The sequence below is a fragment of the Porcisia hertigi genome, chromosome 25 (genome assembly GCF_017918235.1).
Source record: "Porcisia hertigi strain C119 chromosome 25, whole genome shotgun sequence".
Lineage (NCBI taxonomy): Eukaryota > Euglenozoa > Kinetoplastea > Trypanosomatida > Trypanosomatidae > Porcisia > Porcisia hertigi.
The window spans coordinates 185001-206781 of NC_090584.1; the positions used below are offsets into that span (position 1 = coordinate 185001).

The 21781-nt window shown below is 59.0% G+C and overlaps 3 protein-coding genes across 3 annotated transcripts; all 3 read right to left on the reverse strand.

Moving 5' to 3' along the window:
- Positions 1–1499: 1499 nt before the first annotated feature.
- On the reverse strand, positions 1500–2750 carry JKF63_04557 (uncharacterized protein; the record flags this gene model as incomplete). The annotated part of the gene is made up of 1 exon (XM_067900540.1): positions 1500–2750. One exon carries the CDS (start codon positions 2748–2750, stop codon positions 1500–1502), a length of 1251 nt encoding a protein of 416 aa, XP_067756561.1.
- Positions 2751–10662: 7912 nt separating this feature from the next.
- On the reverse strand, positions 10663–15075 carry JKF63_04558 (uncharacterized protein; the record flags this gene model as incomplete). The annotated part of the gene is made up of 1 exon (XM_067900541.1): positions 10663–15075. The coding sequence occupies one exon, from the start codon at positions 15073–15075 to the stop codon at positions 10663–10665; it is 4413 nt and encodes a 1470-aa protein (XP_067756562.1).
- A 1578-nt stretch (positions 15076–16653) lies between these two features.
- JKF63_04559 (uncharacterized protein) lies at positions 16654–21492 on the reverse strand (the record flags this gene model as incomplete). Its single annotated transcript, XM_067900542.1, has 1 exon — positions 16654–21492. One exon carries the CDS (start codon positions 21490–21492, stop codon positions 16654–16656), a length of 4839 nt encoding a protein of 1612 aa, XP_067756563.1.
- Positions 21493–21781: the final 289 nt, after the last annotated feature.

Consider the following 21781-nt stretch of genomic DNA (forward strand, 5'->3'; position numbering starts at 1 on the left):
GAGGAGACGGTGGGGAGGGGAGGATCGGGTCAAGTGCTGCGATGATCACAATATGTGCGCCCGGGCATCGTAGAAGAAGAAACAAGAAAGAGGATACAACTCACGGACGCACTCTTCTCCTTGGGCGTACCGGTTCGCTAATGAAGAAACACGACGACCTCCTTACTTATTTTTTGAAAATGGACCAAGAGGAAAAGCAGAAAACACATGCCGCCCCCTCGAAAGAAAAAAAGAAGCGCACGTCAGTGCATCACTTTCGAAGAAGAGTGTGTAAAAACAAAAGAGGAAAAGAGGAAGAAGAGGGGGGGAAGAGTGACGAGGGGGGGGGGACACAGAGAAAGTAAGGTGTGAAGCGGAAGATGTAGTGCACCTGGGTAGAGGCCCCACATACACACAGACACCTTATAGACGCATAAACAGGAAGAAAAAAAAACATATATAACGTGGTGGTACAGAGCACTTCCCCTCCGCAACCTGTCCCCTCCCTCGTTTTCCTTTGCGTGCGCGGTGTTTGGCTGTATCACGGTGAAACACAACACACGAGACTCACACCGAAGAACACACAAGCTGGAAAGTGCCTCCTGTGGCGCATAGCAGCGCTCTCGAGTTACTCTGGCGCAGAGGACAAAAAGGGGGGGGGGACAAGCAGTTGAGAATGGGGGTACCATAAATACAAGACAACAAAGAGAATGGGGAGGGGGGAGGGGAAAGGGGGGGGGGGGCAAAGAAGGGGAAAAAACCTCCCGTATGCGCTTAATCAGCGGCTTATCCCCCCCGCCCCCCTCCCCAAATCTCTCATTATCTCACACCCTACACACGCAAGGGTGTGCCCGGTGCATATCCCTTTGTTTTTGTGCTCGCATCCTTTTTTTTATGCTGTTGTGTAGTTCGAAGCTTTGTCTTCAGTTGTGTCCTCCAGACACGTGTGCATCTCACGAGGTACACAAAGACGGAGAATGTACAACGAAACACGAAAGCGTCATGGCGCCAGGTGAAGACAAGAAAGGGGAAAAAAGAGTACATGACAGAGAACAAGGAGGAGCCACTGTGTGTGTGTGTGTGGAGGGGGGGGGGGTGACAGAACACAGGAAGGGGTTGTGGGGCGCGCACACGTCACCCTCTACAGCAACCTTTCATGCCCTCACCTCCCAGCCTCCCCTACACCATCTGCCCTTCGTTCCATCAAAACACAGATGGGTACGCGTTTGTGCAACTAATGTACATGCACACCCTTCGCGGTGTGTGTGTGGGGTAGAAGTCCGAAGAAGAAAAACGTAATGAGCCACGCGTGGTATGTGTGTACGTGTATGTGCGCGCGCGTCTAGTGGACAATGGAATTGCCGTCTTGTTTTCCCCGATACGATAACACTGTGCTGGCGACGCGCCAGCACAAGGATCTGTCAAGTACGGGCAATACATTGTCGTGTCACCAAATACAACCCCGCCTGGCCCCCAGCTTTCCTTCTCCTCTCATCACGTAAAGGCGAGAAAGGGAAGCGCTACGCGAACCGGTAGTGGTGCGCGTTCATGCGACTATCTTTAAGCACCACGCCATGACCGTACCAGTCCGCTGGTACCGGCTCCAGTGGCGGCTTTGGCTTCGTCAACTGCGGAAGATCCTCTTCGATTACGTGAAAAGTGCGCCCGAAGCGGTACTGATACTCCGGCAAGTGGCCTCCATAGCCAGCGGCGTGGCGCATGTACATCGACCGTGCATCGGCCTCCTCTCGGCCGTGTATCCACTCATCTCGGCGATCCTTGTCCTCCTCGTACCTCTCAAACTTCCGCCTCGTTGTCGACCCCGTGTGCCGGATGCTGAAGAGAGCGCTGCCATCGATGCTGGAGATTGTCGATGTGGGCGCACGAGAGGCGTCGTCCTGACTGGACGGAGATGATGCCGGCACCAGCGGCATAAGACTCGCAACAGATTTGAAGCGCGCCGACACCATCGACGCCAGGCACGGGTGTTGGTGGAGGATCAGTCCCACTAGTGTGGTGACGTCGTCGCACGGCACTGCTGCCGCTTCGCCGTAGACATTTGGTGTGAAGGACGCCTGTACGTCTGCTTGGGCCCTAGTCAGCGCGGAGATTTGGGCTGCAGTCGTGTGCGCACTCACCGCATCCCCCTCCGCTTCCTCGCTTGATAACTGAACAGCAAAGATGGCGGAAAGGACATCCCGTGCACTCTCCAACGTCACAAACCGACACGACTGCGGTAGCGCAGCAAAAAAAGTAGAGGAAAACACCTCCGACACGTTTTGCGCCAGAGCCGGAGGTATGTGCCTGTTCGGATGCAGCGCCGCCAGCAGATCGTCGGCAAGCACAAAGCCCACCGAGTCACTGTAGGCAAGGAGAATTTCTGTGTAGTTTTCCGAGCTGAGGAGAATCCCAGACTCGGCGAAAACTACCTTCAACCCCTCAGGGTTGATTCGAGTGTGTGGTACCTCTTGCGCCGGCTTGGGGGACGAGCACAACGCAGCTAAGCCCGCCGTTGCGCCAGACCCCGAGAATATATGCATCCCCGGCTGCGGCGGCAATCGACGAACTCCAGTGCGACGCGGCGGACCCGACACCAGCTTTGAGGAGGCCATAGACCGCTCGCACTCCCTTGCATAAGCGCGCCGGAAGGAGATGTACTGGGCAAATCCTCCACGAAGAAGGCGATGCGTTACACTCGATAGCAGCGGCTCACACGACTCGCGCGCGAGAACCACCTCTACGGCGGAGGGCGCACCGCGGCGGATCGGCATCACAACACTCCAAATCCTACGAGAAAGGGAAAAGAAAACTTATATCAGCAGCTTTGAGATGCCGTGTGTGTGTGTGATGCAGAGAAGGGGGAGGAGAGAGAAGAGAGGCGGAGCGGTGAAAAGTGTAGTCAGGCGGACACAGAGAAGATTTGCGAAGGAAGAGAGAATCCACATGGAGAAGAAGAAAGGTGACAACATCCATGGTCCTAATACATATGCATAGAAGGCCTTGAGGGGTGGGGGAAGGAAGTAAACAGTAGTGATAACAACACGGGAAGAGTGAAGCACCGTGTGCATCCGAGCAGGAGTTTGAGGATGAGAAGCGGAGAGCAAGACACGATCGGTGAGTAGGTGATGGCAACGGAAAGGGAGGAGCGAGAATACTGGAGGAAAGGGGGTAAAAGGATAGCGAAGCCCTCATTCCTCTCACCCGCCTGCCCCCCCCCTCCCCCGGCCCCAACACACAGGCACACGCCGTCCCTTTTAGCAGCAGCTGCATGTTGAACTTCTGCTCAGCTGCGGTGTATTTAAGAAAAATATAATGAAAAAGTCTACGTGGAAGCAGGCGAGCACACAAATCATGGAGATGCACACGGCCACACCAGCTCCCAACCCGCCCATCGTCAAGTGAAAAACACTTTCGGGGGAGAAAGAAATGCCACACAAGTAGGAGAAGCCGCAAAGAGAGTCAACGTACAGACCGTGATGTGAGCGTTGCGGCTACTCAACCTTTACTCGGTGGAGAAAGGGGATGGGTTCCCCAAAAACGCTGCCTCCGCCGCAGCCAGAGGCGCTCTGCAGCACTGATGCACCGCGAGTGTCTTCGGTGCCATCTGGCGCCGTGCCCGAAGTAGCAGACGAGTGCCGCTCAAGAGTCGAGTTGCCCCACGTTCCACTGCTGAAGACGCTGGCACCGCCAGAGGAAAACGTGTTCGCTGTCAAGGTGGTTAACAGCAACTGGCGCACATCCTCCGGGCCGCCCTCACACCAACACCGCCTCAGTCGCTGGATCCAATCCAGAAACTCTGCGTAGCACCCAACCGTAAACCAATAGAGTGCCATGTTGCAAAGTGCCCGCAAGGTGAAGGGGCTACTGGGACCTTCGGAGATGGTGAATAAGTCGCAGGCACGCTGAAGTGTCTCCTCTACCTCTGGATCGCGCTCCAGCTCCAGCAAGGGACCGTTGATGGAGGTAACCCCGCCACCGCAGGCCTTCGCTGCCGCTTCCCGACGCCGATACAATGTAACAGCCCGCTGCAAGGCATCCTGGGCGGCTGCGAAGTCAGACTTGCAGAACGTAGCAAGCTGCTTCCACATGTGCTCCAGCACTGCATCCTGCTTCTGCTGGAGTCGTAACACAATCGAGGAGGCTCGACAACGCATGTCCATCGCACGAGTGTCTGCTACTCCAATATCGCCATCCTTGCAGTCTGACTGCTGCAATGCACTGGTGGTGCTCTTGGAACTAGCGCTGTTGATACTCATCATGTCCCCTCGACTCGTAGACGCTTCGGTGCACACAGCCGACTTAGCAGCTGCTTCGAGATACGCGACCCAATCAGCGGTGTGCTGTCGGTACTGTGCGCCGTACGGGTTTCCCAAGCGCGCGAGTAGGTTGTCAGCGTTCAGAAGTACTTCCTGAAAAAGTGAAATAACCGCTCCACGCACTCCCTGGTCCCCATCCGCCCCACTGCAGCCATCAGTACCATCACTAGCGTGCTGAGTAACTCCGCCCATTTGCCCGGGGACACCATGGAGGTGGCTTCGGGAGGCCAGCGCACCGTCTTTCTCGACCACGTTGTCGTCATCTGTCTCGATTTGCAGCAAGTCCACGCTACGTGCCAGGGTTGGGTTGGAACGAATGGCTGCTGCGTACCGCTGCAAAACTCGAATAAGAGCGACACGATCCGACGTGGTGCGCAGGGTTTGGCGACGATGGAAGAGCGCCAGGGCAAGGGCATACTCTGGCGGTGGGAGGGCAGGTGAATCGGTCTTTGCATCACCGCCACCGCCATGCACCTCCCCAGCGCACGCACACGGCGGTGGGGAATCCTGCGAGACACTGTCTTCAAGGAAACCCTCTGCGTCGAGCACCGCATGTGCAGACCTCTCCGACGGAACGGTGGCATCCGCGCCAGGCGATGCTTCACCTCGCAACGGGGCGGATATGCCGTCAGGACGTACCTCTCGAAAGAGCGTGCTGGCATCAGCCAGCTCGTAGAGCTCAAGAGCACTCCACAGGAGATGAGCGCTCGAGGAGATGGTGCGGAGGTGGGCAAGAATTAGTTCTGCCGTGACCCGCCACCCTGGCAGCTGCGGCCGCTGCAGAGCGGCAGGCAGCGCGGAAGCGGGAACGTTGTACAAAAGGGCTAAGAGCGGAACTAAGCCGGCGGCTTCAGCAGAGCCCAGACGAGCGCCGGTGGGCCCGACGTGCACCACCGCGTGTGAAGAGCGCAATCCCCGGCCTCGCATGTCCGACAGGAGAGTAAAGGAACGGGTGGAGGAGGTCCTCCGCTTGCGTCGGTGTCTGTTGCGATTGCGATGCATACCAGCACTCTCATCGTCGTCGTCGTCGCCGCCGCCTAAGCCTCCCGCCGCGCAATTCGACTCAAACGGCAAGAACCGCCGAACAAGCGCCTTGGCTCGCCACACAATCCACTCCGGGAGAATAAAAGCGTTCTGAGGCGTTGCCGCCGGTGGGTCAAGCGGAAGTACGACAGCGCTAAGTGTGTCACAAGCTTGAGTGTCAAGTGGTACGTCCGTGTCTGCAGCGGCATTGTCGTCATAACAATCGCGTACGTTGAAAGACTCCTCCACCGCGGCTGACTCCGCGCTGGTGGGGACAGCGACCACAGCTGGTCTGTCCGAGGCACTTGAGCGATGGATGAGAGGCGACGGGATATCAGTGGCGCTGCACGCCAAGGACGAACCAACAACCGTCGGGCGCACCGAGGGGGGGAACGGGGATGGCAGCGGTGAAAGAGGGCGCTGGAGAGGGTTGCAGCGATTCGCGGCGTTTGTGGCGGCCGTGACCGTGTGTGTGAGCCCTGGGGGGGTGGCAACTGCTGCACCAGCGATGCTATGGCCACGGCTGTTTGTGGGTCCCTTGCGGTCGCCTTGCAACGACCCATGGATCTTTTTTCCCCGTGTTGTGTGGCCCTCCGGCTTCGCAGTGCCTCCTGCTGGCGCATGCGCCACACTCGCTATCGATGGTGAGAAGTCCCTCACCACCGGCACCACCTGCTGAACCTGCCCATCCTCAACGGACGCCCCAAGCGCCTCCAACACTCGTACGTACACAGTGGCGCGGTCTTCCTCATTCAGAGGCTCCTGGAGTGCGCGTTCGTGGTAGACGGAGAGCCGAAACTTGCGGTAGATGAAGGGCAATATCTGCTCCGTGTAGAGGCAATTCAGGGCGTCGACGCTTGACCACAGCGCCGCCCCCAGATGTTGTCGCTGCTCCTCAGTCGAGTGACGAGAAGACCGGACGCTCTCGCACACATCCGAGGTGAAGCTGCCGCTGCCGCTGCCTCCCCCGAGAACGCCGCGACCGCTCCGCAGACCTGAAGGTGTGGCAGCGGCCTCGAAGTCGCAGAGTGCTTCCAGCCGCCTGGTCGAGTCGCAGAACGCGTGGGAAGGGTGACTGGTACCGTCGTACTGCAGAAACGCAGCAAGGACACGCTCGGTGGTGGTGGCGAAGTCGGCCCATCGAGTGGTAGAAACAGAGGATGCAGAGGCACCCGCGCCAGTCACCACGGGATGGCGGGAGCCGTGCAACGCGAAGCTCTGCGAGGGGGGGTGCCCGACGGCCGCGTTGCCAGCACCAGTATCCTTACCAACGCGGCCGCGGCCTCTGCCGCCAACGGAGAAGTCCTGCGCAGCCGACGCCGCCGTTGTTGTGGGGGTCGCATTACGATTACGATGGGCGCTAGCGTGTAAATGCGAAACAGGGCAACCCTCCGGCTCCGCGCCGTTGCGAGCAGCCGCATCACCCCACCAACGGTTCCGCACTTGTGACATGTGCCGCCACAGGCGATCCCACCATTTGCCTTTTCCAGGGGTGACTGTGCCCTGAGAGTCAACTCTACCGAGATGGGCAACGCCGCCGCCAGTGCCGCAGCCTGCACCAGCGACTCCAGCGACTCCAGCGACAGGCACGCTGCCCCCCTGGCGTGATTGTGTGGACGACAACGACGCACGCAAGCCGTGTCGTGCGGTCGGAATGTTAGCAGAGTCCATCTGCTGGGTCGAAGCTGTGAGATCTGAAGGTGTCGCCGCGGGCGGTGATGGACGCCTCTCAGACGTTGGCGCTCGGACATGCACTGAAACCTCAGAGGTGCCCCTTCCGTCATTACCGACGCAAGCACTGCTCGGGTGGAACAGGTGGTGTGTGCTGGCGGCTGATAAAAATCCAGCGGTCTCGTTGACATGACCGCGCTCCTTGGCCTCACCCGTCTTGCCCAGAGAGACTCCAGTCGTCTCACCGTGCACGGGCTCAAACTCCCTATCGCTGTCCGCAGGTGAAGTGTCTACCTCTCCCCAGAGCCTGTCGACGTCGTGCGCATTCTCATGTGGCAGTCGCGCGAGCAGCTGCTCTACTCCGAACCGAGCGTCATACACCCGGACAAGTATGAATGCTTTAAGGCCGCGAAACAAGATCTCGCGCTTGACCTCGTGAGTCATGCCTTGCGGAGCGGCGGGGTATCGCCATAGAGAAAGCAGCAGGAGACCCAGAAGGCTCTTCGGGTACCCGCGCGCGGAGAAACGGGCCACGACGCTGGTGGTCGCGAAGGGCTGGAGGGAAATGGGAGGGAGGCGGAAGTCACACCCGACACACGTCCCCTCGAGCCCCCGAACCCTGGCAGCGTCGTCGACGTCCACGTCAGCCGCTTCCCAATCCGCGTCCGATAGCCCGTCGCACACCGCTTGCTCCGTGGCGTCCGCAGAAGAGGGCGAGGCAGACGAAGACAGCGCTGCACTGCCTGCGGCGCTGGGAACGGAGTCCGTCCTCTTGCCGCCCATCCAGACGTGCGTTACGTGCGTTGCGGCATGGGCCTCCTCAGCCGCTCTCATGGCACGGCGCGCACGGAGGTGCAAAGCGGCAGCTCTCTGCTGACGCCTCACGTAGGAATCCCGGTCGCTGTGCAGCAACCGTGGAATACCGATGTCCACCTCGTGCCGCATGAACTCCATCGCCGCACGACTTTCTTCGAAGGAGGCGTCGCGTTGGCAAGCGCGGCAGCTCACCTGCACCCCGCACGCCGCCAGTAAGCGTGGGTTGACATAGCTAAGGCGCTGGACCGCGGCGTCGCGAGAGTGCTGCGAGTTCAGCCACGGCACGAACCACTGATGGTTGCGCAGAAAGTAGTAGCGTCCATCCTGGGCAAAGTGAACGCGAACGCTACGGGGCACGAAGCGCGTATCGGGCAAGGCCTCCCCATCTGTGCTGAAGGATGCATTGAGGGGGTTCGCAGAGCTGCCGCCACGGCAGTGTGTTAAGAACGTCGCCGACGCGGTGGCCTCTGCCGCTAAGCCGCTGCCCAATGTTGTGATGGGCCCAGTGTCACAAGGCAGGAGCGACAGCACGGATGTGAGCTGCTGCGCCAGCGCCGCCACCTCTGGATTCTGCTCTGTCACTGTTGTCAGGTTCTCGTCAACTGGGATAAGACTCATGGCGGTGACGCCGCGACCCTTGTAGCGAAAGTGAAAGCAGAGGGGCACGTGTACGTGGGGAACGTGAGCCTCTAGCACCCAACGACATGCGCGGTACTCGAGCTGCCCAAAGCGCTCGCCAGTCGAGCTGTGCCAGAAACACAGAAAAAAACCTCGATAGACCAGCACTCGACCCAGCGCTGGTGTCGAATAGTGCAGCGCTGCTCCGTTCACTTCGGGGCAGTCGATCGAAGCCGACCCACTTGCCTGGCCGGCTTTCGAGATGGGCTTGTAAAAGGGCGCATCAGTCAAGCTCGACCGCAGCCTCTGCGCCTGAGCGCCATCGTCGTTGCCGCTGAGGGAGTACCGGATCTTCTCTTCGGAGGCGGAAGCCTCACCGTGCAGAGCCGCCAGTGCCGCGTCCTCCGCGTTCACGACGGCCATGACGACCTGCAGCAAGTCATGGCGATACTGCTCCACTACCTGCCTCAGCGCAAGCTGACTCTCCTCGAAGGCATCAGCGCGCCACTGGTCCACAACGCGCTGCAGAGCCTCGTTTGGGCCGAAGGATTTGGCGACGTCCTGTGATATGAGGCACCGGTAGCAGGCGTCTGTGTAAGCCGTGGCGAAGGCGCCTTGCAGCAACTCCTGCACAGCAGTCAGTGACGGCACACGCCCACTCAGAACATCCGAAAGCAGCGATCCCGGGATCCCTGAACGTAGGCGTCGCATCGCTGAGGTGGGGGGGAACATGGGTGCTGCATGACTGGCCGCAGCACTGCTGTCCGCGCAACCAGAGACACCCGTTCCGCGCCCGTTGGTCGCCAGACCCATCAAAGTCGAGCCATAACCTCTGTTGCGACCGCGGCTGGAGGGCAGATCATGGTGCTCCGTGGCTAGGTGGCGATATTGGGAGCTGGGGGCATGGGAAGAAGAAGGCAGCTGCAGTGCATCGCGGTAACGCCGGTGCCGCCTGCCGCGCCTGTGGTCGACATGCTGACGCATGAAATGATTGCGGTGCGCCCACCTTGCATTACCGCGATCAAAGTGACAGGTGCCTTGGTGCCGCGACGACAGGGGGTTTCGCTGGCTGTAACCCGAGCCTGGTTTATCTCGCGAACCACCCCAGTCCCCATCCTCCTCCGGGGGCTGTGGCCAACGAGATATGACAGACATTCACGAGCAGGTGCGCAGGGTTAATGATGACAGAAAAGAGAAAAAAGCAAACAAGGATACAGAAAAGAAAAAGAGCAAGACAGACAGGCGCACGCCGCCGCGTCGAAGCAGCGCTGCGAACACTGTGAATATAGCGCTTGCGCGTCTACTGGGGAATAGGGTGGGGATGAAGAAAAACGGCACCCCGCCTCCCTCCCCCCTCTCTCTGTGACACGCACTTGAACCACGCAAACCCACAAAATATATATATTCACCGGAAACGAAAAAAAAAGGAAGAAAAAAATACGCGCCAAGGTGGTCGTCCGGTCACACGCCGTCGTCAGGGAAATATCCGCCGAACACTCGTTTTTGTTGTTGGTGTTGTTGATGTCTCATCATCTGAAAATCGTGGTCAATGACACGATTAGACGTCTTGATTGCATATGATGGAACTGGAAGTGGGGTCAATGAGCCCCCCTCTAATGGGGAGGGGGAGGGGGGAGATGAGCAGGGCTCGAGATGGTGCACTGCCCGAATTCGCTTTTCTACTTCTTTGTCTTTTCACATTGCAAAATGCCAAAACGTGGCGGATCCATGAACATAGCATTCGAGAGACATGGACAGGGAGGCTAAGGTAAAAAAAAGTGGGGGGGAATAGAATTGTGACGGATGATGCGAACACACAGAAATGTCGGAGGATAAGGCCGGGGGAGAGAAGGGAGGAAGGCGACAGTGCAACCGACGTCCTCCCCCCTCCCCCTACACATACACAAAATGCACACAAACCTGACATGACATGGAACACCGGATCAGGGCTAACATAGTGCATCGCGAAGCAGTCGAGAAAACGAGCGATCGGGACAGAGCGAAGGGTGTGTGCATGCTCCACCTGCGCCCCCACCTCACCCCCCCCTTTGTGGTGGTGTTCACAAAATGAGCTGCTATCTTGGAATCCCGTGTAATTCGTTTTGTTTTGCTGCGCACGGTAGAGATGGACACACACACAAAGAAAAAGAGCGCGCAGATGCGTACCACGCCATTACAGAGACTTATCTGGACAACAAGCTGACACCCATGGCACCTGCCCAGGAGCAAGAGGGTCCACCTACAACTGCAGGAACATGAGATCGCCCCCGAATGTCATGAGAGGTCGCAAGGGATGCGCCACGCAACTGCTCGGCAAAATTGACGAGGCTGGAGAATGCCCTTCTTGCTGCGGCTTCGACAAGCCCAGCTCCTCGGAGCCGTCCCTCATCACAGTCAAAGGACGTTCGTTCAAGATCAACCCTTTGGTATTGAAGGCTGCGTATGTGTTATTCTGGAAGCACAGACCCACCAGACCGGTGTGGATGCCTACAGAGCATCGCGTGATGCTGGGAACCAGAGGCAAGCTGTGAGCAGTGGCGGCGCCGGTAGTGGGCAACGACGACGACAGCGCAGTCGCAGCATCGGCGCCAATACCACTAGCGTTGAGCGACGCGCGCTCGGCTCCGCCGTTGTCGCAGTAGAGATCGTGGTGGGAGAAACACAGCTGCGGCTCACTCAGCCTCCGTGAGTCAAAGATGAAGAGGGCGCTGCGGGTGGCTGCAGCGATGGAGAAGCCAGTATTGGTCGCTATCGGCCCGGTGCCAACCACTGCCTCCATGACTGCCGTTCCGGCCGCACCGGGAACACGACAATTCACTGTGCCCACCGCACCCATCTGCCCCTGCCGCTGACGATCGTCGTAGTAGCGAACAATGCCATCTGAGAAGCCCGCCAGCAGCGCGCGCTGCGTCGTGTGCGTCTCGAGACTCGTCAAGGTGGGGTTGCCCGACACACTCAGGCGCTGCACCACTTGCTCCTCGGCGAGGGACAACATGTGGATTGCCGTGCCGCCGTCTGCCGCGATGGGTCCTCCATAAAAAAGCATCGCTGCGCTGCTGCGATATGTTGATTTCAGGTCTAACCAGCGGTTCGCCGGCGGCGGCGGACAGGCGGAAAAGACGGCTGCCTCAGTAGGCACGGAGTTGGAGTCCCAGCAGCTCCTCATGAGCGTGAAGCCGCCCCGTTTGTCCACCAGCAACAAACCGGATTGCTCTGAAAGGTCATTGATGATATGCATGTCGTGAAGCGGTCCCGACAGCTGCACTGCAAAGCTGTGCAGCTCCTGCTGCGAGTTGTAGCTGTCGTACGAGATAAACGATACGCGCTGGTTCTTCGTTGCAACTACCATTGATGCGTCGAGCGCACGAAACGCGGTGCATACAACCATGTTCGGGGGCACAGCGCTGCGCAGCACGAGGTGCCGCTCGGCCTCGTTGTTTTTCTGGGGCACTGGGATCGACGCTGCTGCCTCGGCGGCGCCGTTGCCGATTGGGCCGAAGCTGGCGCCGTAACCCTGCGCGGATACCGGGCTGATGCCAACGGACGCGTTGCGGCGGTGCGGCTCCAGTTTTCGGTCCCGCATATCAAGCACCAGTTGTCGCATCATATCCGTATTCCACGTGGCTCGCGTGCGTTCGGCCTCCGACCAGTACTCTGCCGACTCAGCCGATGCGACGCGTGACATGGTGCGCAAAGTCTCGGAGGCAAAGCGCTGCGACTGCGGCGGGGCGCCAGTGGTAAGGCCGTGCAGCACTTTGTTCACCAGCACGCTGTCACAATTCGCGTAGAGCATGCACAGGACCAGCGCCGCGTCGTGCAACAAGCCCTCCACCATTTGCAGAGCGATTGGCGAGAACCTGCTCGCCTCAACATTGCGCGTTGGCGGCAGTGGATCATCCGCTGTCAGGAAAGATGTGTCAAACACCACCGTGTCGTCGAAAAGCGAGTTGACGGTGGGGCGAGCGGTATTGAGCTGTGACTTGACACCAACCTCAGCCTCCTCCAGCGCCCACCGGTTGCCCTGCTGGCCCACCTCCAGCACGTACTCGGAGATGTTATCCTGGTGAGCAGGGGACAGTACGCCGCGGTAGGAATGCAGCACACCACAGCAGAAAAAAATGAGCTCCTCGCGAACGCTCATGCTTGCATCGAAAACGTACTCGCGCAGCCTGATAAGCAGGGACTTCTCCATATGCAAACGACGAACCTGCTCCTTGTGTGGCAGCAGGTCAACTCGGACACCGACAATGCTGGCGAGAAGCGTGACGCAGGAGCTGCGCACCACCGGCGAGCGGTCTTGCAGCAGTCGCGTGAACAAATCCAGCCGTGAGGCACACTCTTTGGAGGCAAAATTTTTTGCGTGACGCAGCCCAAGAAAAAGACGTGACAACACTAGACAAGCCCACGAGCGCAACTCCGCGTTTGTCGAGGACAAGCACGGAAAGGCGGCGTTGAGGAGGCGGTTGTTCCATGACAAGATGCACTGCCGCTCGCCACGCTGAAGAAATTGGCAGAGCACGTAGCATGACATGCTCTTACACCTAGAGAGGTTCACATCTCTCATCAAGAAGTACACGGTTTGACCGGAATTGACAAGGTGATTCGCGACACTACTCGGCTTTGCGACGACTTGGCCAGACGGTGCAGGCTGCAGCGGTTGCTGCGGCGGCGACTCGGTATACGAAGGGTGTATTGGCCGAATAGGCTGAAGCTGCTGCTCACTAATGTCCCCAGCGCCATCGAGACTCGCGACACTCGTCCACGCCTGCAAATGGGGTTGGAGCTCAGAACGTTTCTGGCGCGGGGCCGCCGCAGTGGCGGACATCGAAAACGGGCTTGGACAGGTCGCCCGTGGCGACTCCACCCTCGCGTACTTGACCATCTGGCCGTACTCGACGTATTCAATGCATGTGGATGCCTCCTCCAGTTTGAGCAAACTCGTGAAGTACTTTTCGCACTGGCATTTCTGCATCTCGTTGCACCCCTCCACGGGGTCTGCGCGGATGACCTGCATCCACAAGACCGTCACAATGAGGAACACCTCGGGCGCCTGCGTGATCAGCTTGCTCAGGTACGGCAGTATGCCGCACAGGATCGCGCGCTTGCCGGATGTACGGCCGGAGTCCAGGTATTTGGCCAGCAGCGTGAAGGCCCGCACACGGTAGAGCACCTGGGTAAGGGCGAGAAGCACGCACGGCAGCTGCTCCGGCACCTTCGCCATATCGCCCGACTCCACCCACACCTCAAAGGCGGTGAGCTGGTCATCAAAGAAGCTCGACGGCTCGTAGACGGCGGAGGCGTCCCTCGTGGCGGCCAGCAATCGTGGAAGCTGACTCACGCACTTGTCTACCGTGTACTCCCACAGCTCCCACATGGGGTGCAAGTGCGCCTCCTCAGAAAGGGGCGGATACGTCATTGGAGTGCAGCCGGACTCCCGCAGCAGCCGGTCCGCGAGGATGCAATTGCGGAAGATGCCCTTGATGGATGTGCCTTGACGGAACAAGTAGTGGAACTGCGCCGGCGGCAAGGTACACCACGCAATCGTGTCTGTCACAGCACTAAGGATCCAGTTGAGTTCGCCGCGCGGCGACTTGCGGTCGTTGTAATCGCCTGGGATGTTACGAATCATGTCCGCCGTCACGTGTGGCAGCAGCACCGCGTGACGGGAGAAACCTATGTACCACTCCAACGCCATCCGCAGCGGCGTCGTTAAGCACGACGTCAGTAGGTCCGCCGGCAAGGCAGGGCTCAGTGGGAGAGTCTCTCCTGGGCTGCAGGCACATATGAACATGTCGTGCGGCCGCTTTTCGTGCAGCCGGTCTCTGCACCAGCGCGCCAGCAAGGACCCGGCAGAGTTGCAGTCAAAGACGTAAATGGCGGGTGTTTCAATCAGCCCCGCGATCTCCGTGATGTTGAGCGGAACGTAGTGTGTGCGGTCCTTGTCGAACACCCAGAACTCCCCCAAATCCGTGGCGCGCGGCATGCCGTGACCGTTGTAGTGAACTAAGATACAGCCGTCCCGAGCCATGCGACGACTCTTCTGGAGCGCTGCCTTGGACACCTCCAAACTCGCCTCTACAACACGCATAAACCCCATGTCGTCACGCAAAACACTGCGGTACTGTCGCTCGAGTGTTTCGGCGATATTATCGCTCCCACCACCGCCGTTGCTGCTGGAGCCGTTGCCGCGGCTGCTGCGGTAGGCGTTCTGGGCGACGTGTGCTACCATCGGGTCTAACCAACACTCCATCTTTGCGCACGGTTCCACACGAGGAAATCCGGGCGGGTCGCTGCCAATGTGGAGATAGACAAGAAGAACGGCATGTGTAATGCGCACCCGGTGGCGTGTGGTACCACCCACCAATGTGACGTCTCCCGGTGTGCCTACGTCACCACTCACCTCGTCCGTCGCATCATCGCTGACTAGCGAGGGGAGTTTCGACGGCGCGAACGCAGCCACGCGCTCGCTGATGACATCGTCCAGGGCTGTGGACGAGTGAGGCTCATGCGGGTGGCTGGATGACCAGGCAACGGATACAGAGGTAGGTGAAAAGCCGGTAGCGCCTGATGACGAGGCTAGAGTGGTACCCGCGGGAGGAACAGCTGGGGCCAAACCACGACGCGGATCGGCGTTACGCCGACGATGGAGCATTGATGTTTTGTTCTGGAAAAACTACGCGCGGATGTACCCAGTGTCCTCCACAAGGGTGATGATGCGATCGCGTGTTGCGACCTTCTGCTGACTCGCCCCCACCCCCACCCTTCACTCTTTCCCTCCCCCTCTAGAGTGTCGCAAAAAAAAAATGAGGGGCGAGGCCGCCGAGATGAAAGTCGTACAGAAGGGAGCGTCGTCTCTACGCCACAATGGCGGTGGGTGGGTGGGAGAGGGGGGGGGGGTGGGGGTGGCGGAGGAGGAAGAATGAATTGAAAGGAGAAATCGGGGGAAAAGAGCACACACACACACACACACACACACACACAAACACACACACACACACACAGAGGGGGGGGGGGGTGGAGCGGAGGGGCAAACGCATCCGAAAAAGAGAATCAAATGCGGCACTCTTTTGGTCTGTGCGTGTGTATTGTGGTGCTCTCTCTCTCTGTGTGTGTGTACCTTGTCCCGTGGTCAACACACCTGCAAAGACACACACACACACACGCACCTGCGCAGACAAGATATAGTTGAAAGAGAAAAACAAGGACGAACGGCAGAATTACAAAGCCCTCACCGAGGGGGGGGGGGGGGAAGAGGGGAGAACGGGAGAACGGGAGAGGTGCGCAGCGACACCTTCACCCACGCGCTGAGAAACCGAAAGCGACCACGCCCAAAGGACGCAGGCGAGCCACACCAAAAACACATACACAAAACGAGTGATACAATGCGAAAGGGGGATCGCAGAATGTCCAACACGAGAGGAAAGGAAGGGAAAGGGAGGGGAGGGGAGGTAGACGAGGGAGAAGAGGAGGGGGGGGGGCCTCTGTGTGGGAAGCAGCATGTCCAAGAACGAGAAAGCCTTCTGGAGTAGAGGGGTGCGCCCATGCTTTGCGGGGGAGCTACAAAACACCCAAACAGACAAAGCGAAGACACGCACAAAGAAAGCAACGACTCACCTACACGAATCCGCCAGTGCGGGTCAAGACGCACCAGCGAGAGGGGCAGGTAGTGCTAGCAAAGCCATGGAGAAGCGTGTCTTACTAGCCTCTCAACCTCCAAGGTTGAGTGGGTGGGTTAGCAATGAAGGGGGAAGGGGGTCAGGTGGTTAGCGCGTCTGCATAAGCGGCCGTGGGGCGAATATGCTGCTGTACACCGGCGACACACACATAAAACGTCATCGCTCTTAATTCGTGTGTCAGCGCTGCACGCACCACCCCCTCCCCCCCCCCGACACACACACACACACACTGGCCGCACCTTTATTCACTTCTGGGACGCTGTTGGGCAGCGTGTGTGGAGCGCTTCTCCTTTCTCTGCCGCCAGAGAATTACGTAAACGCGTTCCACTGCTATCCAGCTGATCTCTCTCCTAGAACAGGAGGGGTGTAGGTTTGAGTGTGTGTTTGTGTGTGTGTGTGTGTGCGCACGCGCGTGCGTGTAGGCGAAAAGAAAGAGGGGAATCAAATTAGAAAAGCCTTGATTAACTCGATTTATTGTGCACCTTAGCCAGCTAAAAAAAAAATCAACGGGGGGAGGAGAGAACCCCGTACGCACCCACGAGAGTGACTTCTGCTCATGCAAAGTCGGACAGCTCCGACGTCTTGAGCACGACGCGAATGCCGATGCTCGTCAACTCTGCCGCCCACAGCCGCAGCACTTGAGGGATCTCCACCATGGCGATCGAGTCGGTGCTCTCGTCCGCACCGGCGCCACAGAAGCGGCACGTGCGCCATGTACCGTACTCTGTGGCGTGACGCTCGTAGAGGGAGAGCAAGCTACCGCATCTCGGGCAAATGAATGCTTTTGTCTTGTCCGACACGTGCAAAAGGCGATCAACGACGACCTCACTAATGCCGTGCGACAACAGGCCGTCCCGCTCCATCTCCCCGACTCGCACGCCGCCGTGGCACTTACGGCCCTTCACGGGTTGCCCTGTCTTGGTTACCGCCCGGTACGTGTGCGCGTCTGTACGCGCACGGGCCTGCCACTTGTCGTTCACCATGTGACGCAAACGCTGATAGCCGCAGATGCCCATGAATACATCGGCCTTCATCTCCTCTCCACTGATGCCATCGACGAGGTGCTCGCGGCCGTAGCGGTTGTACCCAGCCCTCATTAGCGCGTCGCCTATCAGCTCCGCCATTCGTGGCTGTTCGTCTACCGTCGACCACGCACTGTGGTCGATAAAGCGGCCCTCGATGGCACCGACCTTGGCGGACATGATCTCCAACATCATGCCGACTGTCATGCGCGAAGGAAAAGCATGCGGATTGATGATGACATCTGGTGTGATACCGCTAGCTGTGGTGAAGGGCAGATCGTGAGAGCGGATGTGCATCGGTAGCGTACCCTTCTGGCCGTGGCGAGACGAGAACTTGTCACCTACCGTCGGCGGGCGCGGGATGCGGAAGATCATAAGAACCGATGTCGGGTCTGGCCCGCTGTACACGAGTGGAATCACCTGGTGGACCCACGCATCCTCGCCCTTGTCGAAGTGACGCCACTTCGTCGCGTGGTGGCGCGTGTACTCGTAGACAGACTTATTCGTGAATGGGTCGACTCGCTCCACCCGCTTGGCGCAGCAGTACACGTCGTCGTTGTCCCGCAGTCCAGGGTACTTGTGGTCTCGATCGAAGGAAAAGGCGTCCAGACTCGCGTTGGCGCGCCTCGGTGGAAGCCCATTTGCCTCCAGCTCCGCAGTAAATCGCTCACCGGTAGAGAGTAGATTGTGGAACACAAAAACGTCGTCCTTATCCGAGCCCTTTCCGGACGCGGTCACAATTTTAGCGACCGTCACGCCGGCTGACAACATGCCGCGCTGTGAGGCGGTGCTGTTTATGATGACGGCGTCGTCCATGTCGTAGCCGGTGTAGGCGAGAATAGCGATCACCGCATTGACGCCGAGGCTCACGTCGTCGAGGCCGTAGTAGTCCATAGGGAGGGTGCGACTGATGTAGCGCTGCGGGCAGTATGTGCGGAACAGCTTCGCCTCCTTGCGCCACGCCATCGCCTGCAGCTGGGTGCCGGAGGACTGCTTGCTAAGGCCGCACTGGAACAGATTGCGTGGTGAGCAGTTGTGCTCAAAGAAGGGGATGGTCGCCGATGTGAGAGAGATTAAGTTGGTGCCATTCTGCTCCATGTACTCATACTTCCGGTTCAGCTGCACGACGGCGTCAAGGGGGTCGCTTGGAACAGCGGCGACATCCAGCCAGCTCTGTTCCCACGTCCCGATGAACACGAGAGGAAAGGGGAGGAGGGTGTTCTCGGTACGCACCGAGGACTCGATCCGCTGCACGGGGCGCATGAGACGACCGCAGTCGTAGAAAACATACAGGCCCGCCGGGTCCTTGTTCTTCGGCGCCACGTACACCACCTCGAGCGTTTGCAGCGGCGTCGCATCCTTGCGGCGAATGATCCCTGTCACGTGAACCTGCGAGCGCAGCGTGAGCGCCTTGAGCTGGCGCAGTGACGCTGCAGCCCTCACAGCGTCCTCCGGGGCCAGATAGCCAAGCAGCTCGCCCTCCATCCACACTGGCACTGTCCCACAGAGCTGATCCACTATGCTGTGCGTCGTGCGGCTGCGCACGTTTGACACCGCCTCGCGCACCATCTCCCGCAGCTGCGCGGTCATGGCCGCATCTGGCGAGTTTGAGGAGACCGTCGAAACGCTCAGATGGTTGAGCACACCGCAGTCCTCGCCGTCAGGGCTTTGGACCATGCAGATGAAGCCGTACGCCTCGCATGGATACTTGCGCACCTCGCTCGAGCGCATTTCCGCGATCGTCTTGCCACGGTGGACGCAGCGGAGTTGCTCAAAGAAGCGGTAGAAGTTCAAATGCTCTGCCATTACTACCCAGCCAGAGGTCTGCGGACAGTAGAAGTCCTCCTCGCGGTCGAGAGTCAGGTTACCCGTCATGAGCAGACGGCCAAGTTGGTCGAGGGGGTCGCTGCTGCAGTGCCGAGCAGAGAAATCGGCAAACTGGCGCACCTGTCGCATGGTGTCCTCAGTGTCCGCCGGGGGCAGAGTGACCATGTGGAGGATACTGCGAAACAGTGATGCGGGTAAATGACGTGCTAAGCGGTAGACGAAGCTGCGCATGTATCGGTTCAGGCACACTTCGAAGGCACCCATGAGGACCTGCGAAACGGTGAAGAGCTCCTGATAGGCCGGGACATCGTTACCCTGATGCTCGACAGCGCCGTCGATGAAGAGGTATAGCTGCCGAGTGATGGCGATCACCGCATCGAACTTTCGGTCCAGCTCGGCAAGAAGGGCTGGCGTTATCCACGACATCAACTCCTCCGTGGTGGCGTCGGGAGCCAAATTCGGCGTGGCCACGTCACTGCCGTTGAGGTGTGGTAGGACGTGGCGCCGCAGCATGAACATACCGTACCACGCGTCGTGCTGGCAGGTCGACCCTCTCGTGTAGAGTGGCAGAAAGTGGAACGTGGATGAGTTCTGGTGGTACTCGCGGTACATGCGACCAAGGGCGGTGATGTAGTCGATGAAGTGTCGCAGATCAGCGTAGGGTTTGCGGCGGTGGTGCTGAAGCAGCGCCTCGACACGGGCAAAATGGTTACCCTCTGGCATGCCAATTGTGAGAAGCCGCTGCAGCTCCACCGCTGACACGCTCTGCGTACTCAGAGCGCACAGCAAGAGCGGCACCGGCACATGCCACACCACCTTGCGCGCAAACGAGAAGATCACCTCTCCTTGTGTGGAGTAGTAGAAATAGTTTTGAGCTGTCAGGCCACTAGACCGCTTTGAGCGAATGACGACGGCCTTGGCAGAGAAATGCGGACCTTGCGTGACAAACCTCTCGCGCAAGATGTTAATAGGCACGTTGCAGCGCTGCATGAGCAACACACGCAGGATACGCTCACCGCCGTTCACGATGAAGTACCCGCCCACCTCTTTCTGCTCCTCAAGGGCACGAAAGTGATCAAACCGGGCATCGACGTGACGCAAAGCGCAGCGCGCCCCCTTCACCATCTCGGGGAAGCTTCCGAAGCTCACCCAGAACTGCTCCTTGCTCGGCACAAGGTAGGCGTACGCCTCGTAGTCTGCGGGAGAGACGCGAAGCTGGCGCATGAGCGCGAAGAACTCCGCGGAGAGGGTGTGCAGCATTAACGAAGACGGTGCCGCAGCACTAGTCGGCCCAGCAGCAGCCAGCTCGGCTGCGATGTTCGTGTCCGGCAGGAAATGAAAACCAATGCGGACGTGGCATGGCTGACTGTACGTCTCACCGTAGCGACGGTGATACTGTGGGGTGGCGAAAGGCAGGCAAGCGTAGACTACCTGGTCGTGGAGCTGCTGCACCTCACCGATAACCTCTGCCTCGCGCAGGCGCTTTGTCTGCATGAGCGCCGCAAGGTCGTGGCTACCAGAGATGGCTCTCGTGAAGATAGCCTGCTCCTCCTCCTGCCATGCGCTTTGGATAAACTCCAATTCGCGAAGGGCATGGCTGACGCGCTCCTTCATGATCATGAATTCTCGACGTTGCGCCTCCACCTGCTGCCTTTGCTGCTCCAGGGCGGCATCCTTGGCCACCAGTCGGCACTCTTGCAGCGCGACGTCTGCAGCGTTTAGACGGCCCTCAATTTTGACAATCTGGTGTCGCGCATGGTCCACCGTTATGCGCGCCGAGCGCCCTGGCCGCACACCTACTGCAACATCCAGCAGAACTGCCGAGCACGCACCGATCGGCGCAGCTCTCTGCGAGGCATCCGCCATGACAGATTCCGTGAACAGAACGCCCTCATTCTGCATCTCCTTCAGGAATGCCTCGACCCGAAGACCCATAAAGGCGTCAAACTCGTCGATGTGCAGCGCCACGAGGTCTGCTAGCAAGTCGATGTTGACGCGACTCAACTGCTCGCTGGGGCGCGCCGCTAGCAGCGCTGACAGCTCCCCCAGCTCATCCATCGCCTCCTGTAGGTGATGGTGCTGCAAGCCCTCGTAAATGGCAACGGCCGTTGAGGAGGTGCCCGCGGTGTCGCACACCACTTCCTGTGCGAGCTGCGTGAGCTGGCTCACCTCCTTCGCAATGTACTGCAGCTGACGCGGGCCACCGGTCTCGGGTGTACCGATGTGACGGCGGCTGAACTCGAACTTCGGCAGCTTCTTTCGGAGCTTCTCAAAGAACGACGTGACAGTCGCCTCCGATGCCTGATCAAGAGCAGCAGTGTGATACTGCCGCTCACAAATGTACTGCAGTCGTGTTAAGGAGTTTCGGATGTGCTGCAAACGCTCCGTTGCGGACATCTTCATGGGTGGGGCGCGCGGCTCATGGATAGCGACAGTGCTGGCGCGACGGTGGCGGCTCGAAAGCCCGGTGCTTTGACTCGCCACGCTCGTATTCCCCGCTGAAGAGGAGAGCGGCTTGGAGCTGTAGCGTGAACGAGACGACATGACTTGCACAAACTTTGGTCGAAGCGAAGCAAAACGTGTGTGGTGTACGCGCGTCAGGTTCGAGGGAGGGGGGGAGAACTAAGGGAAAGAAAAAAGTTGTAGGAAAGACCAAAGTTTTTTTTTTTTGGGGGGGAGGGAATGGCAGGGACGGTGACAGTGAGCAGGCTGGCAAGGTGAAGAGGTGTTGGTGCAACACGTACCCTGAATACGGGCAACATAGGGCGAGAGCTGAAAGGGGTTCAACAAAGGTGAGGGAGGAGAGAAAAGCGTTCCTCACGCCCACACACGT